Below are 16650 nucleotides of genomic sequence, written 5' to 3'. Positions count from 1 at the left end.
TACGTTCGCAATTTAGCGTAGTACTGGAGTTTACGAAACAATTGAATTTGGGCCTCAAATGATCATTTCTATTCATTATGTTATTGTGTGTTTTTTGATAGTTGACCTAGAAAACAACCATAGACCCATTATAAAAACGGAAACTTCATATTCATGGAAACGAAAAGTTCGAGTTTCACGTAAGTTTCGGAAAACACCATTCGTTTTTGTTTTCGTTTCCACATAAGAAATTCCTTTTTTACTTTTGTTTTGCAAATTTCCATTTTTGTTTTCATATTTTCTCTCCGTTTTCATTTTTTCTCCCAAAAAAGGGGAAACTTTCCACTCCATTTTTCATCCCTAACGGAGCGCACGCACGACAGGTCGTCACCCAATTTTAACCGAAGGTTGTATACAATGTTAATAACATAGCTCATATCTCTAATACAGTGTAACCCAAGGACTCACGTCAGTTCAGTTAACTCTCAGCACATTCCACGTCAAAAAGAACACACCTCTCAATCTCAGAATCTCTCATCCACTGTACACAAAGAAGAAGAAAAGCCTCAACCCCGAACCCTCAGTGGTGTGTTGCTGTGCAGCGTGCCTCTGAAAATTCCACACATGTGTTTCAAGACGACGAGGAGGCCTTGGTGCCGTTCTGCTGCATCTCCCAGCTGTAGCTCGCCGACTTGCCGTCCTCCTCCTCGTTCTCCTCGCCGCCGTCGCAGCTGTCTCCGACGGTGACCAACATCCCCCGGCTCGACACGGTGAGCTGCAGCGGCCCCTGAGGCGAGCCGGACTGCGACGAGCTGTGCTGCGACGTCGTGTACTGCTCCGGCCGCGGCCACTGCCCGGCCGACGCCGACTGCTGCTGGTCGCCGTCGGATGCTCACCACGTGTGCAGCCTGTATTTCTGCAGGAAGAGAATTGTATTTCTGGTAAATGTTCTGATGCACATGTGGTTGGAAACATGGAAAATTGTAGATTAGATTGATGAATGAACAGACAGAAGTTAATAAGAACAAACCTGCAGGTGGCTCTTGACCTCATCATTCGTGAGCCCATCCACCTTCATCATCTCCCTGATTTGCTTAGGAGTGGCGACTGCATCCATCAACAGCAAAGCAAAATTTCAGCACACCAACCACGAAGGAGGAAGAACATATATTGCTCAAAGCATTCCAACAATAAATGTGATTAACGAACTGCCCAACACCCACCTTGTGGGCCCTCGAGGTGCTGGAGCGCTGCGACGAACCGGCGATGCAGCTCCGGCGACCAGCACCGCCTGGCCTTCCGCTGCGCCGACTGTTGCTGGCTTTGAGCTCCGGCGTCCGTGACAACACTGCTATCGGCACTCGGGGCGGCCATGCAGGGGGCGTCGATTGCTGGAGATGAGAGGGACAGCTCCGGGACTGCCATGGCCACCGCCTCTGGCCTCTCCGATGATTTTGCTAAGTTTGGCAAGCCATTCAGTGGCATGAACGCATTGGCCACCTGATGCAATTGAGATTGATAACACAAGTTAGAAACAAGAAACAAGTTGACATATATGGTATCTGAAATTGACTTCTTCCGAGTATGAGCCAAGGAGATTAGGATTTTTCCTTATGAGATGGGATGCAAAATCTGGAGGATAAACTGACATCTTCTTTTTAGAAGAAAAAAATGACACATCAAAACCGCCCCCAAAAAAGTATGATCTGAAGATAGCAATTGATGGGGTCATAGTCCTAGGGTAGGGTCATAGGCCTGCCATACAGGTCCTACCCAAGGACTACCCCACACAAAGGGCAGGGCCCTAAGTCTGCCCCGACTGAATCAAGGAGTCCCCATCATCCAGTCGGTAACAGGTCATCAATCATTCAGTCGGAGACTAGCATTCGGAGGATACCAAGCTAACCGACTGGATACACTCGGTACATCGTAACCTCTCTGGAGGGAAACGGCCGTACGTTTCCGGGTGCATTTATTAGCATTTAGAGCATACGTTACATGTAACGTACGCATTCAATCCCCACTACTCCACCCCCGTACCGGAACCGTTGTGAAGGGCAGTGCACTCTATATAAGCCGCCCTCCCCCACTGGTAGGGGGGTTAGCAAATCATTGTATTCCATATTACACTCGACAACAAGCTCCGAGAGCACTGAGACGTAGGGTTGTTACCTCCACCGCAGAGGTCCTGAACTCATACAACCTCGCCGTAGCTAGGACTCTGCCCATCTCATTCGTACCCTACACATCTACTGTCAGGCTTATACCCACGACAGTTGGCGCCCACCGTGGGGCAGGCGTCTAAGCGACTTCCGGCGAGTTTGTGACTACTTCTTTTCGTCATGTCGTCCGGTGGAGATTCGAGCATGGGTCACCAGATCTTCTTTGGCGCTCTCTCCTTCATCGTCGACGACTCGGCGTGGCTTCGGGATGCGCCCCTCCACATCGAGGCGCTTCCCCGTCGCGGGGCTACGCACTTCCGTGCCGGCGCTCGCGGCGTCCTTCTTCTTCAATAGTCGACTCCGGTGTCGACCTGCACCGCTGCCACGCGCCGCAGCAAGCGGTCCCGCCGTCCGCGGCTCCAGCGTTGGGTGCAACACGCCAAGGCGCGCCAGAACGCATCTTTGCAAGTGGCAGTTCTTGAGTCCGTTGTGGTTGCCCCGTCGGCCCAGCACTCGGACTTGGTTCCGACTGAGTTTCCTTCCGAGTATGCGGGTCATGGGCCCGCAGCAGAAGTACACATGGCCAACTCCCATGAAGATCCCTGTCAGGCTGGCCGGAACGAGCACGAGATCGGCGAAGCGTCCGGCGCACGTCGTCCACCTCGTCGTTCCGCTAGTCGGCACACTCGGCGGAGCAACGTGGAGCTGTTCCGCACACCCCTCCTCAACTTGGCTGCAGCTGCCAAGATAATCGATTCCCTCCAGCCGACTGATTCAGAGGCTGGTAGAGGGATCGAGCAGATCCGAGCCCTGTTGCACACGGCGCAGCAGCAGAATTCGGCAGTCTCCCAGTCGCACAACCGGATCTATAACAGTTCCGTCCACGCGAATACGCATCGGTCGGTTCACAGCCATGGTTCCCATCAGCGCCACAGGGGAGGCAGTCGTTCCGTGATTCACGAAGATCGTCGCCGCTCGCGCACCCCTCCGCGGGATGGGCCCTATGGGTCCCGACATCATGATGATCGGCGTTCAGTCGGCGACAGTTACGACCCAAGACCCGACGCAAGAGGACGTATCGCCCAGCGAAGAGTCGACAGAGGTCGAGCCCACCGCGATGGTCGTGGTATCGACCGTCCGAGTGGAAGCAGGGCCACCGTGTCTGGTCCCGAGTGTTTCAGTCGAGCCATCCGTTCGGCTGACATCCCTCCCAACTTCCGATTGGCGACGGGAATTAGCAAGTTCACAGGAGAGTCCAAGCCAGAAACGTGGCTGGATGACTACCGAGTGGCAGTCCAGATCGGAGGAGGGGACGACCATGTCGCCATGAAGCACCTCCCTCTGATGCTCGACGGCTCGGCGCGAGCGTGGCTGAACCAGTTGGCCCCCTCAAGCATCTACAGTTGGGCAGATCTGGCCCGAATGTTCATCAAGACCTTCGAAGGGACGTGCAAGCGCCCTGCTGGCCTTGTGGAGCTCCAGCACTGCATCCAGAAGCAGAATGATCCCCTGCGTGACTTCATCCAGCGCTGGACAACTCTCTATCACACGGTGGAGAACGTCACCGAGCATCAAGCAGTCTGCGCCTTCAAGGCAGGCGTGCGGTACAGGGATCTGTACCTGAAGTTCGGCCGAACAGGCGACATCTCCATGAGCAAGATGATGGAGATAGCAACGCGCTACGCAAATGGCGAAGAAGAGGACCGCATCCGGAGCGGCAAACACAAAACAGTCGTTGACTGCGATGGGGGCAACACTCGGAAGCAGAAGCAGAAGGCTCCGGCCGCTCCGCAAGCAGAAGCTGCAGCCGTAACCAATGCCAAGTTCAAGGGCAAAGGGAAGGCTCAATTCACCCCCAAGAAGAAGCAGTTCAATAATCCCATCCTGGACCAGCCCTGTCCGGTTCACACGAAGATGGACGAAGAAGGCAACCCCATATACGCGAAGCATACCACTCGACAGTGTCGCCTCCTGACCCAGGGGTTCAGCGAAGGGCAACCGAGTGAGAAGGACCATGAACAGGACGAGGAGGATAAGGAGGATCCGTTCCCCCAAGTCCATGCAACCATGATGATCTTTGCTGACGTCGAGAGCAAGAGCCGACTGAAGCTGGTGAACAGAGAGGTGAACATGGCCACCCCTTCCAACCCCAAGTTCCTCAAATGGTTCCAGACTGCGATCACCTTCGACCAGTCGGATCATCCGGCACATGTACCCACCCCGGGGAGACAGGCCCTGGTCGTCGACCCGGTGGTAGAAGGAGTCCGACTGCGCAAAGTCCTCATGGATGGCGGCAACGGCTTGAACATCATGTACGCCGACACACTCAAGGGGATAGGCATCCCGATGTCCAAACTCAGCGAGAGCAGCATGCAATTCCACGGAGTCGTCCCAGGACGGAAGGCCAAGTCACTCGGCCAGATCGCGTTGGACGTCGTTTTCGGCTCCGACAAGAACTTCCGCAAGGAAAAGCTGACGTTCGAAGTGGTTGACTTCCAGAGTGCTTATCACGCAATTCTGGGTAGCCCAGCGTATGCGCACTTCATGGCCCGTCCACGTTACGTGTACCTGAAGCTGAAGATGCCAGGCCCGAAAGGTGTGATCACCATCACAGGCAATCGGCAGCGGGCTGAAGAGTGTCTGCAGCAGGGATCAAGAATCGCCGACCAGCAGATGACCGTCCTCGAGCTGGACGAGTACAAGAAAACAGTCGACCCCGCCGACCTGATGCGCTCGAAAAAGCCGGCTTCAGAGTCTGCATTTCAGTCGGCGGGAGAGACGAAGAAAGTCAGCATCCACCCGACGGACGCCACAGCTACCCCGACGAACATCTCCACCACCCTTGATCCTAAATAGGAAGCCGAGCTCACCCAATTCCTCCGTGAGAACTGGGACATCTTCGCATGGAAACCCTCTGACATGCCAGGTGTACCCAGGGAGTTGGCTGAGCACCGACTGCACGTGGATTCCACGGCTTGGCCTGTCCGAGAACGCCTGCGTTGGTCCGCCGCGCACAAGAGGAAGGCAATCGGGGAGGAGGTGGCCAAGCTGCTGGCAGCCAACTTCATTCGCGAGGTTCACCACTCCGAGTGGCTCGCCAATATTGTCATGGTGCCCAAGAAGGACAAGTCGCTCTGAATGTGCATCGACTTCAAGCATCTCAATAAGGTCTGTCCGAAAGACCATTTTCCGCTCCCCCGCATAGATCAAATTGTCGATTCGACTGCGGGTTGCGAGCGTCTGTCATTTCTCGATGCCTACTCGGGCTATCATCAGATCCGTCTGTATGGTCCCGATGAGTTAAAGACAGCCTTCATCACCCCATTCGGGTGCTTCTGCTACATCACTATGCCTTTCGGTCTGAAGAATGCAGGAGCTACCTTTATGCGCATGATCCAAAAATGTCTCATCGACCAGATCGGTCGCAATGTGGAGGCATATATGGATGATATCGTAGTCAAGTCACGCAAAGGTTCCGACCTGCTGACTGACTTGGCAGAAACATTCGCCAACCTTCGTAGATACGATATCAAGCTCAACCCAACCAAATGTTCATTCGGTGTTCCCAGCGAAAAGTTACTCGATTTCTTCGTTTCCGAACGAGGGATCGATGTCAACCCCGAAAAGATCGGGACCATCGTCCGAATGAAGAGGCCGGTCAGAATACACGATGTTCAACGGCTCACGGGTTGCCTGGCGGCTTTGAGCAGGTTCATCAGTCGACTCGGTGAAAAAACACTTCCTCTGTACCGACTCATGAAGAAATCAGATACCTTCGAGTGGACAGACGAAGCCCAAGTCGCATTCGACGACCTCAAAGTCCTACTTTCCACCCGGCCGGTTCTTACTGCTCCGCTCAGTAAAGAGCCCCGTATTCTATATATCGCGGCTACAAATCAAGTTGTCAGTACTGTTCTTACAGTCTCCGAAGTCCTGACTCCTTCCAAGCAGAGGTATCCCAATTATCAAAAACTTATCTATGGGATCTATATGACTGCGAAGAAGGTGACTCATTATTTCCAAGACCACTCGGTATCTGTCGTTTCTGATGCTCCGTTTTCGGAAATTCTTCACAATCGAGACGCATCAGGAGTCTGTGACATCAAGTTCGAGGCCAAGATTCTCAAGCCCTGGCTGACTTTATAGCAGAATGGGTAGAACAACAGCAACCGACCCACATCTACTCGGCTCATTGGACAATGTTCTTCGATGGGTCTAAGATGTTGAATGGCTCCGGTGCTGGTGTTGTGATCATATCACCAAAGGGCGACAAGCTCAAGTACGTGCTGCAGATACACTTTGATTCCTCCAACAACGAGGCAGAATATGAAGCTCTCCTCTATGGATTGCGCATGGCCATCTCACTCGGCGTCCGTCGCTTGATGGTCTACGACGATTCGGATTTGGTGGTCAATCAGGTGATGAAAGAGTGGGACGTCAGGAACCCCACCATGACCACATACTGCAATGCAGTGAGGAAGCTGGAGAAGAAGTTCGAAGGTCTAGAGCTCCACCATGTTCCGAGACTGAAGAACCAAGCAGCTAATGAGTTGGCAAAACTCGGATCCACTCGGAGACCAGTCTCGAGTGATGTCTGCCTCGAGGACCTCCACCTTCCCTCAGTCAAAGAAGATCCCTTCACAGAGGAACCGGTACAACCCAAGAGCACAACAGATCCGACTGAAGTCGATGTACCTGTTGTGGTTAATCTGGTCATGGAGATTCTGGCTGTCATTCCCGATTGGACTGTGCCGATCATTGCATATATCCTGAGGCAAGAACTTCCAGAAGACGAAGTCCAAGCCAGGCAAATAGTCCGCAGGTCAAAGGCATTCACTGTCATTGATGGCCAATTGTACAAGGAGAGTGTTTCAGGCGTTCTTCAATGTTGCATTTCCCCAGAAGAAGGGCAGTTGATCCTAGAGGATATTCACTCGGGAACCTGCGGTCATCACGCTTCTTCGAGAGCAATCGTCGCCAAGGCGTTCAGAGCCGGTTTCTTTTGGCTGCAGGCAAACGATATGGCTAAAGATATGGTCGACAGATGTGAAGGCTGTCAGTTCTACTCCAACAAGTCCCACAAGCCAACATCTGCATTGAAGACAACCCCTCTTGTGTGGCCATTTGCAGTTTGGGGATTAGATACAGTCGGACCATTCAAGACAGGCCAAGGAGGCTACACACATCTGTTGGTGGCAGTCGACAAGTTCACAAAATGGATAGAAGCCAAGCCCATCAAGAAACTCGACGCCTCAACAGCTGTCAAGTTTGTCAGAGACATCATTTCCAGATTCGGGGTACCTCACAGCATAATCACGGACAACGGGACAAACTTCGACTCGGACAGATTCAAAGGTTTCTGTGCGAGTCAGGGTATCCGAGTGGATTTTGCTTCCGTAGCACATCCTCAATCCAACGGACAAGCTGAGCGGGCGAATGGGCTTATTCTTCAAGGTTTGAAGCCCCGACTCCTGCGAGAGGTGGGACACGCTGCTGGCGCATGGGTCACCGAGTTACCTTCGGTGCTTTGGGGCCTCCGCACCACTCCGAACAGATCAACGGGGCGATCATCGTTCTTCCTTGTTTATGGAGCAGAAGCGGTCCTTCCGAGTGACCTGCTTCATAATGCCCCACGAGTCGAACTCTTCTCCGAAGCTGAAGCAGAACAAGCAAGGCAAGATGGAGTAGATCTTCTAGAGGAGGAACGCGAGATGGCACTAACTCGCTCAACAATTTACCAGCAAGATCTGCGACGTTTTCATGCGCGTCACGTCAGGAGTCGCACATTCCAAGCAGGCGACTTAGTGCTCCGAGTGGATCAGCAAAGACCCCACAAGTTGGCTCCGGCATGGGAAGGGCCTTTCATCATCTCTAAGGTGCTGAACAACGGAGCATACAGACTCTACAACATTCAGAGGGAGATAGACGAGCCGCGCGTATGGAACAGAGACCTCCTGAAGCGCTTCTACACATGACCGTCGACTGAAGCGATGTAAAGAACAAGTATTGGCGAAATAATATAAAGCAGATTGAGTTTTTTGCAGGTTCAAAGTCCTTCTGCGGTCGCAGACTCCGGTCTCAAAAAAAAAAAAACTTAGCTGCGACCCCGAATCGCCTAAGTATTAACTTTCTCCGAGTGTGCACTTAACGTCACACTCGGGGGCTTAGCTGCGATCCAGCATCGCCTAAGTATTAATTTTCTCCGAGCGTGCACTTAACGTCACACTCGGGGGCTTAGCTGCGATCCAGCATCGCCTAAGTATTAATTTTCTCCGAGCATGCACTTAACGTCACACTCGGGGGCTTAGCTGCGATCCAGCATCGCCTAAGTATTAACTTTCTCCGAGTGTGCACTCCACGTCACACTCGGGGGCTTAGCTGCGATCCAGCATCGCCTAAGTATTAACTTTCTCCGAATGTGCACTTAACGTCACACTCGGGGGCTTAGCTGCGATCCAGCATCGCCTAAGTATTAACTTTCTCCAAGTGTGCACTTAACGTCACATTCGAGGGCTTAGCTGCGATCCAGCATCGCCTAAGTATTAATTTTCTCCGAGCGTGCACTCAACGTCACACTCGGGGGCTTAGCAGCGATCCAGCATCGCCTAAGTATTAAGTTTCTCCGAGCGTGCACTTAACGTCACACTCGGGGGCTTAGCTGCGATCCAGCATCGCCTAAGTATGAACTTTCTCCGAGTGTGCACTTAACGTCACACTCGGGGGCTTAGCTGTGATCCAACATCGCCTAAGTATTAACTTTCTCCGAGTGTGTACTTAACGTCACATTCGAGGGCTTAGCTGCAATCCAGCATCGCCTAAGTATTAACTTTCTTCGAGTGTGCACTTAACGTCACATTCGAGGGCTTAGCTGCGATCCAGCATCGCCTAAGTATTAACTTTCTTCGAGTGTGCACTTAACGTCACATTCGAGGGCTTAGCTGCGATCCAGCATCGCCTAAGTATTAACTTTCTTCGAGTGTGCACTTAACGTCACACTCGGGGGCTTAGCTGCGATCCAGCATCGCCTAAGTATTAAATTTCTCCGAGTGTGCACTTAACGTCACACTCGGGGGCTTAGCTGCGATCCAGCATCGCCTAAGTATTAACTTTCTCCGAGTGTGCACTTAACATCACACTCGGGAGCTTAGCTGCGATCCAGCATCGCCTAAGTATTAACCTTCCCTGAGTGTGCACTACACGTCACACTCGGGGGCTTAGCTGCGATCCAACATCGCCTAAGTATTAACCTTCTCCGAGTGTGCACTCCACGTCACACTCGGGGACTTAGCAACGATCCACCATCGACTGTTTGCCTTTGGCTTCACCAAGAAACGCCAAACAAAAACTCGAATCAACATTGTAACAGAAGAACAAAAATCGGATTCCAAAATTCTCGCAAAGATAGCTAACTCGGTGCTGATCAAGCTTACCCACACCGATTTAAAGTGTGACGGCCAACAGAAGTGGCCAAAGTACCTTACAGATAAACACTCGGCATACCGAGGATAAAGTTTCTTACGCGTCAGCTGGGCCGGCGCCAGGACTGGAGGGCTCCACGAAAGTGTCCAAGTCGATTCCGTCGGCGATGCGAGTAGCGCTCTCAAGGAACGTCTCCATGAAGTCTTCGAATCGAAGCTTCTTCGTGTTGGCGACCTTCAGCGTCTTCAGTTTTTCCTCACGCACCTCCTTGCAATGGACTCGGATCAAGGACAGAGCAACATCTGCACCGCATCGAGCTGCAGATTTCTTCCACGACTGCACTCTGTTGGGAATCTCCTCCAGTCGGGTCATCAGATTCTCCATCTCCTGCCGCGACTCATCTTCTGGCCAAAGCTCCTTTTCGATTCGGTCGACGACTTCTCTTAGTCGACCGATGAAAGGACCAACTTTGCCCACGCGGATGTGCGCACGGAGCAGATCACGATTGGCGTCGTCGCCGAGTGGAACGTTCTCAAGAATCGAACGCTCCACGTCAGCCGCTTCAGCTTCGGCGTCAAAGCAAAAATCTGCGACAATAGGACAAACAGACAATAAGCGCCGAGTGTTACACGCATAGCACAACCACTCGGAAAAAGCAAGACTTACCAGCCAGACGCGTCATCATCTGCCGAGCCAAGTCGCTGACATATTTCTCTTGCGCCCTGCATCGTTTGTTCAGCACATCCATCTGACTCATCAGCGCAGTCCTCTGTTTCCCCATCTTTTCCACTTCCTCAGTCAACACCTTGTTCACTTCACGCGCCTGCTCCAATGACTTCTCCCGTTTCGCGAGAGCATCCTTCATGCCGACCATTGCAAGCATGGCCGCATCAAGTTCATCAGCGAACTGATTCCTCTCCGCCTTAAGAGCCTCATAGGCCATCCCCATTTCACAAGTTTTCTGCCAACAAGAAACAAGGGACAATCAGAAAGTTCAACAGTCTAAGTTCTTCAGACCCTTGCCGACGCAAGCAGTCGACAGCGGTCTCGGGGACTACACCCAGTAGGTTCACTAAGAGTGACCCCACTGGCATGCACCTCAAGCAGGCCTGCCCTATTGAAATGCATGTTATCACCTACGCCTCCGAGGCCAATACTATCCGACCTGAGTACAACTTACTCTCGGGGACTCTTACCGTAAGTGCACTCCGACTGCAACTACTACTCGCACTCGGTAATCCTATCTACAGACACAACCAAACTCAAGGCAAAGTGTATAAAGACAACTGTCGGTGCAAGCACTCGACAGAAGTCTCGGGGACTACACCCACTGGGTTCACTCAGAGTGAACCCATTGCAAACAACAACTGATATTCAAGAACACCCACTAGGTTACAGGGGAAAAGTAAATACTTACTAGACCACTTACTCGGATATCATCGCGCAGCTCCAAGCTCCGCTGGTACAAGGCCACAATGGAGTCATAGGCCCTCTTGGCTTCTCCAGCCATCAGCTCCGCCTGCACCATAGCCCCCTTGGCCGCTCCCACCTGCTCCTCCGGAAGACGCTGGATGTTGAATTCAGCATTCGACGAACCTGGAATCGTCGGAGGTTCCTGAGGCATCCCAAGGTCCGCCCCAGTCGGATCCTCCTCCACCAGCACTGGTTCAGTCGGTGGCGGCACCTCTGTCGGCAGCACGTCAGCGACGAGAGCGACAGCGGGAGGAGCAGCCTCAAGAACAGGCTCCATAGCTGGGTCGGCTCTCCCCTGGTCGCCCTCATCCAAGCAGATCGCCCCTGACAGGCCGAATGACACGAGGTCTCAGAAAAAGAAAGAAGCACCTGGCTGGGAAGCGATAGTATAAAACACTCGACGTTCCTACAACGCACCTGGCTGAGACAAGACGACGTTGTCCGTGTCCATGGGGTCGTCTTCCTGACGCGCCGGAGAGGTGGCAGAAGTAGCGACCCTGTCGAGTGAGATCCATTCGGCCAGTAAACAGAAGTTCACTCGGATATCAGAAAGAACTGAAAGCTGAGTACACTTACGTGGAGGTGACGGGGACAGCGACCCTCATTCGCGGCAGAGCCTTCCGAGGTTTAGGCCCACTCGGCTTGGGCGCCTTAGAAGATTGGCCCGCGGGCTCAGCAGCGGCATCCCTAGCCCTTTTAGTGCTCCGAGCACTCGGGACCACCGGGGCAGCGGGCGGAGCACTCGACGATGCTGGAGGGGCTGAGGGAACGGCAGGCTCGTGTCGGCGCTTGGTCTGATGCTCTCTTTGCGGAGGCGGCGAGCCCTGCTCTTCATCTTCCTCCTCCTCGTTGGACTCTTCCTCCGACTCCCCGCTGTCGGAGACATATTCAGCGCTCTCCACGCTGCCCTCCTGGCTGCCTTCCTCCTCCTCGGCCGAGTTCCCGTTCGAGACGAGAGAAAACCAGTTGGTCCACTCCTGCATAAAATTCAGTCGGCGACATCAAACATCACACAGAGATTCAAGCAAACGACAAGATTAAGACGGTTAGGAGCACTCGACAAGAGTCTCTCACCTGATTCGGCGGAGGATTATCCGCGCAGAAGGGCTTCGCTCGCCGTGATCCTTTGGGATTCTCGCAGGGGCCCATGATCTGGAGCACCCACGAGGTCACCCTCTCCTCAGTCACGCCCACAACATTGGTCCGAGTAGAATCCTCGGGCCCCGTATAATGCCACATGGCGTGGTCGCGAGCCTGCAGGGGCTGGATACGCCGACCAAGGAAGACCTCGAGCAAGTCTATGCCAGTGACCCCCCTCCTGAGGACGTCTACGAGCGCCCTGACCAGAGGCTGGATGTCGTTCTTCTCCGCCCTCGTGAGCGTGAGTTGCTTAGGTGGGGCGGGCCGGTCTAAACTGAAAGGAGGCAGCCCAGTCGACGCATTCAGACAGACGATATCCTGGCAGTAGAACCACGTCGACTGCCAGTTCCTGACCGACTCACTTAACTGAAGAGCAGGATAACTACTCCGACTCTTCTTCTGAAAACCTAAACCCCCGCAGAGCTGGAGGAGATGCGTCTTATCATCCGACTGGCTAAGTCGTTTGATGGTTTGGGATATGGCGGAAAAGATGTGTTTGAAAAAACCCCAATGGGGAGGGCAACCGATGAAACAGTCGCACAAAACTATGAAGGCAGAAAGATGGGCGATGGCATTCGGAGAAAAATGGTGAAGTTGGGCCCCGAAGTGATTCATGATGCCCTTGAAGAAAGGATGCGGGGGCAAAGAAAAACCTCGGTGGACATGGCTGAGGAGCAGGACGCGCTCCCCCTCCCGAGGCGCTGGCTCGACCTCGTCCTCCGCCGGCAGTCTCCAGGACTTATGCACGAGCACTCCGTGCTCCACCAGCTGCAACAGATCTCCCTCCGTCACCGTGGAGGGGAGGAAGTCTCCTTGGATCCACCCCGCCGGCAGCGGCCGCTGCCGCCGCTGAGCAGGCGCCGCCGCCTTGCCCTTCTTCTTCCTCGCCTCGGTTTGACCCTTGGTCATGGAGGCGACGACGAACCCTCGAGAGGAAGGAGAAGGAAGGAGTGTAGGAGCGCTGGAGGTGGCGAGGAAGACGGAGCAGGCGAGAGCGAAAGATTCGGCGAGCGTAACGAAGAAGCCTCGCCTCCCAGATTTAAATAGGGTTCCGACTGGGTCACTGGCGAGTGGCCCCGAAACCTTATCCGCCCGACCGGCCGCGGCGATATCAGTGGAGGAGTTGAAGGCGCGAGAATCGAGGCGTCAGGCGCTACTCGAGTGCGCTGGCGTCATCCCCGCTGAGCGCGCGGAACCCGAAATTTGAGATCCCGGAAAATCCGTCGCTGCCAGTTGACCGGCCGCGTCAAAAGATGCCGCGGAAACACTCGGCTCCCGACAGTCTGTTTCTCAAGCACTTCCACTCGGATCGTTGGTCAGAAAAGATAAAATGAATAGAGGCAAGCAACGCCCAAGCCGAATCTAATCCAGTCAGATCCGAACTTCAAGCACCGCTTCGTCGTTTCAACCCCAATCCATTCGGGAACTAATGATGGGGTCATAGTCCTAGGGTAGGGTCATAGGCCTGCCATACAGGTCCTACCCAAGGACTACCCCACACAAAGGGCAGGGCCCTAAGTCTGGCCCGACTGAATCAAGGAGTCCCCATCATCCAGTCAGTAACAGGTCCTCAATCATCCAGTCGGAGACTAGCATTCGGAGGATACCAAGCTAACCGACTGGATACACTCGGTACATCGTGACCTCTCTGGAGGGAAACGGCCGTACGTTTCCGGGTGCATTTATTAGCATTTAGAGCATACGTTACCTGTAACGTACGCATTCAATCCCCACTACTCCACCCTCGTACGGGAACCGTTGTGGAGGGCAGCGCACTCTATATAAGCCGCCCTCCCCCACTGGTAGGGGTTAGCAAATCATTGTATTCCATATTACATTCGACAACAAGCTCCGAGAGCACTGAGACATAGGGCTGTTACCTCCACCGCAGAGGGGCCTGAACTCATACAACCTCACCGTAGCTAGGACTCTGCCCATCTTATTCGTACCCTACACATCTACTGTCAGGCTTATACCCACGACAGCAAGACAAAGGCATCTTGGAATATCAGTGATGCAAAAATCGATAAAATGAAAACTGCAGATGAGCTGAAAGAGCTACTTATCCTTCTTCTTTTTTCTGCTCCCTCCGATCCAAAATAAGAGTCGCGGCTATAGTTGAAAGAGCTACTTATCCTTCTTCTTTTTTCTACTCCCTCCCTCCCAACCCTAGCCACCTCCCCCTCCCCCTCCCTTCCTCGTCGTCGCCTGAGGCAGCCGCCTGGCAAGCCCGGGGCGTCAAGGATGGTGGCGGCGGGGCCTAGGCTGCCCTGCATCTGCATGCGGAGACCCGGATCTGGAGCGACGGCTTCATTGGCGAGGCACGGCAGGCTAGCAGCCGTGCGGGAGGTGGATCCGGCGTCTCGGTCGCGCGGGCGGCGAGATCCGGTGGTCGTTGGCGTCCTGCGGCGCTTTTGCGGTGGCCGGTGCGCGCGATCTGGCGCCTCTCCCCTCCTCCCCTGTTCGGCGTGCGGGGCAGCCTGGTCGGGCCGCGCTTTCTTGGATTGCCGGTTTTGTACAGGAGGTGCTACTGGTGGTGGGGATCTAGTTCGGGCAAAATCCCTGGTCGGCCATGGCCGGCCGCGTTGATGGCGACGCCTGAGGGCGTCGTTCCCCTCCTTGGAGGCGTCAGTATGGACTGATCCCCTCACTTCCCCTTCCCCTAGGTCTCCCCGGCGAAAACCTTAACTTTGTTGGGCGGCGGCGGCGCTCATGGCGTCGTTCCCTTCTTGAAGGCGTCGCTTTGGGAACCTTGGGGCTGGGTGACGCTTGTGGGTGGTGGGCGACGGCGGTGGTGCGGCCCTATCCTAGCATGGATCTCCGTCCGTTGCTTGGAGATGGACTCGTGTAGGTGGAGGTCGTCGTTTGGCGTCATGATGGCGTCGATGGCGGAGGCACCTGCCAAGGCTGGTACCTCAATCTGATCTGAAGATGGACGAGTGTAAAATGACGGCGACGACACATGTGAGTGCGTCGGATCGGTTTGTGCCCCGGACCCGGTATGTGGCTCGGTCAGGGTCTCCGGCTTTAGATGTTAGGCTTAGGTGAGAGGTCTGGGTATTTGGTCCAGCTTGCACCCCTTCATCATATGAATAGGAGTAGCAACAGATGTTGCCAAGATGGCGGATTCAGACATATTGTTGTACTGCTTTGTAAGGTCCTCGAGAATAATCAATAAAATGACCGCATGCATCTACCAGATGCAAAGGCTGGGGTCATCCTCCTTTTCTTAAAAAAAATTCAAGTTTGAACTAAAACTAAACGAAATCATCAGAGTTAAATCATGATAAACTAACCTTGTAATTGGGAAGCAACAGTTCCATTTAGCATGTAAGGGTATACAAGGATTCTCTCATTATCTTCAGAGCAGAACCCAATTAGATTAATGAGGCTGCGATGAACAACCAAGCTCATGACTTCAACTTCTGTATGGAATTGAACTTCACCAAAAGAAGCAAATTCCTTCAACCTTTTCACAGCAGCAATGGTGCCACCATGCAAAATGCCCTTGTATACTACCCCAAATCCTCCATGCCCCAAGATGTTATTTGGGTGGAAGTCGATGGTTAGTACGCAGGCACGTGCAACACGCGTCTTAACTGTCATCATCACTCACTATGTTCTTCCTAACTTAAATCTACCACCCCTCCCAAACCTAAATGGGCGTTGAAGGCCTATAGTTAATGATCAGAGGACCAACCCTGTTCTTATGTTTCTATCTACAGGGATCTCAGTGTGTTGACAGAATTAAAATACATGTGGCCTCAAAATAGAAATATTCATTGATTTTGTAGGTAATACTTCAGAACTAACCAACAGCAGGATAAATCATGGCCATATTTTGTATGGACGGGTTTGCTAGCAACCAAAACGTACCCAATATGCATAACCTTTGGCATGCGATCCAAAGGGCCGAGCTCCCACAGCTCCAAGCTGCCGCTGCCGCCCCGTAGGCTTGCGTCGGTGCCGTACGCGGTGCGCCGCCTCTCGCCAGAGTCCGTCGCAACCGGAGGTTCACCGTCAAGGCCGCCACGCCCCTGCCCTTCCTCCTCTCCCTTCCTTTTGTTCTTCTATATATCTCCTCCTCACCTTCGAAGTTGTGTCTCCTTGAAACTGCAGCAGGCCATGGAGAAGCTCAGCAACTGTCGCAGTTCATCCAACTCGCCGGAGCCGCCTGTCGTACATACATCATTTAATGGCAACCAAATCTGCATATAACCCTGCATGATTTAGTACCTTAGTTGTGCTCTATTATAATAGTTGATTAGAGTGATTAAACCCCCAAGAATATACATAAGCTATACCTGTTCCCGAAGTTGCAATCATTAGGTTGAGAAGGAACAAAACCAAATGAGATGCTTGGTGCATAATTTCTAGCCAAGAGCCAACCTGCAGTTTAATGTATGATTCAGCTAGGTTGACAAGATGCTTCACATATCAGAGCAATTAATTCTTCGATAGCCAAAAATTATCGATT

The 16650-nt window shown here is 53.2% G+C and overlaps 1 protein-coding gene across 1 annotated transcript; it reads right to left on the bottom strand.

The window, feature by feature from the left end:
- Positions 1-374: 374 nt before the first annotated feature.
- Positions 375-15779, bottom strand: LOC123405696 (protein PHOSPHATE STARVATION RESPONSE 1-like). Its single transcript, XM_045099289.1, has 4 exons — positions 15516-15779; positions 1203-1479; positions 1010-1086; positions 375-871 (listed from the first exon to the last, which is right to left on the bottom strand). Exons 1-4 carry the CDS (start codon positions 15777-15779, stop codon positions 611-613), a joined length of 879 nt encoding a protein of 292 aa, XP_044955224.1. The 3' UTR covers positions 375-610.
- Positions 15780-16650: the final 871 nt, after the last annotated feature.

This window comes from Hordeum vulgare, chromosome 6H (assembly GCF_904849725.1).
Source record: "Hordeum vulgare subsp. vulgare chromosome 6H, MorexV3_pseudomolecules_assembly, whole genome shotgun sequence".
Lineage (NCBI taxonomy): Eukaryota > Viridiplantae > Streptophyta > Magnoliopsida > Poales > Poaceae > Hordeum > Hordeum vulgare.
Note: the sequence above shows the minus strand (reverse complement) of the source record. Positions and strands in the feature narration are given on the sequence as shown.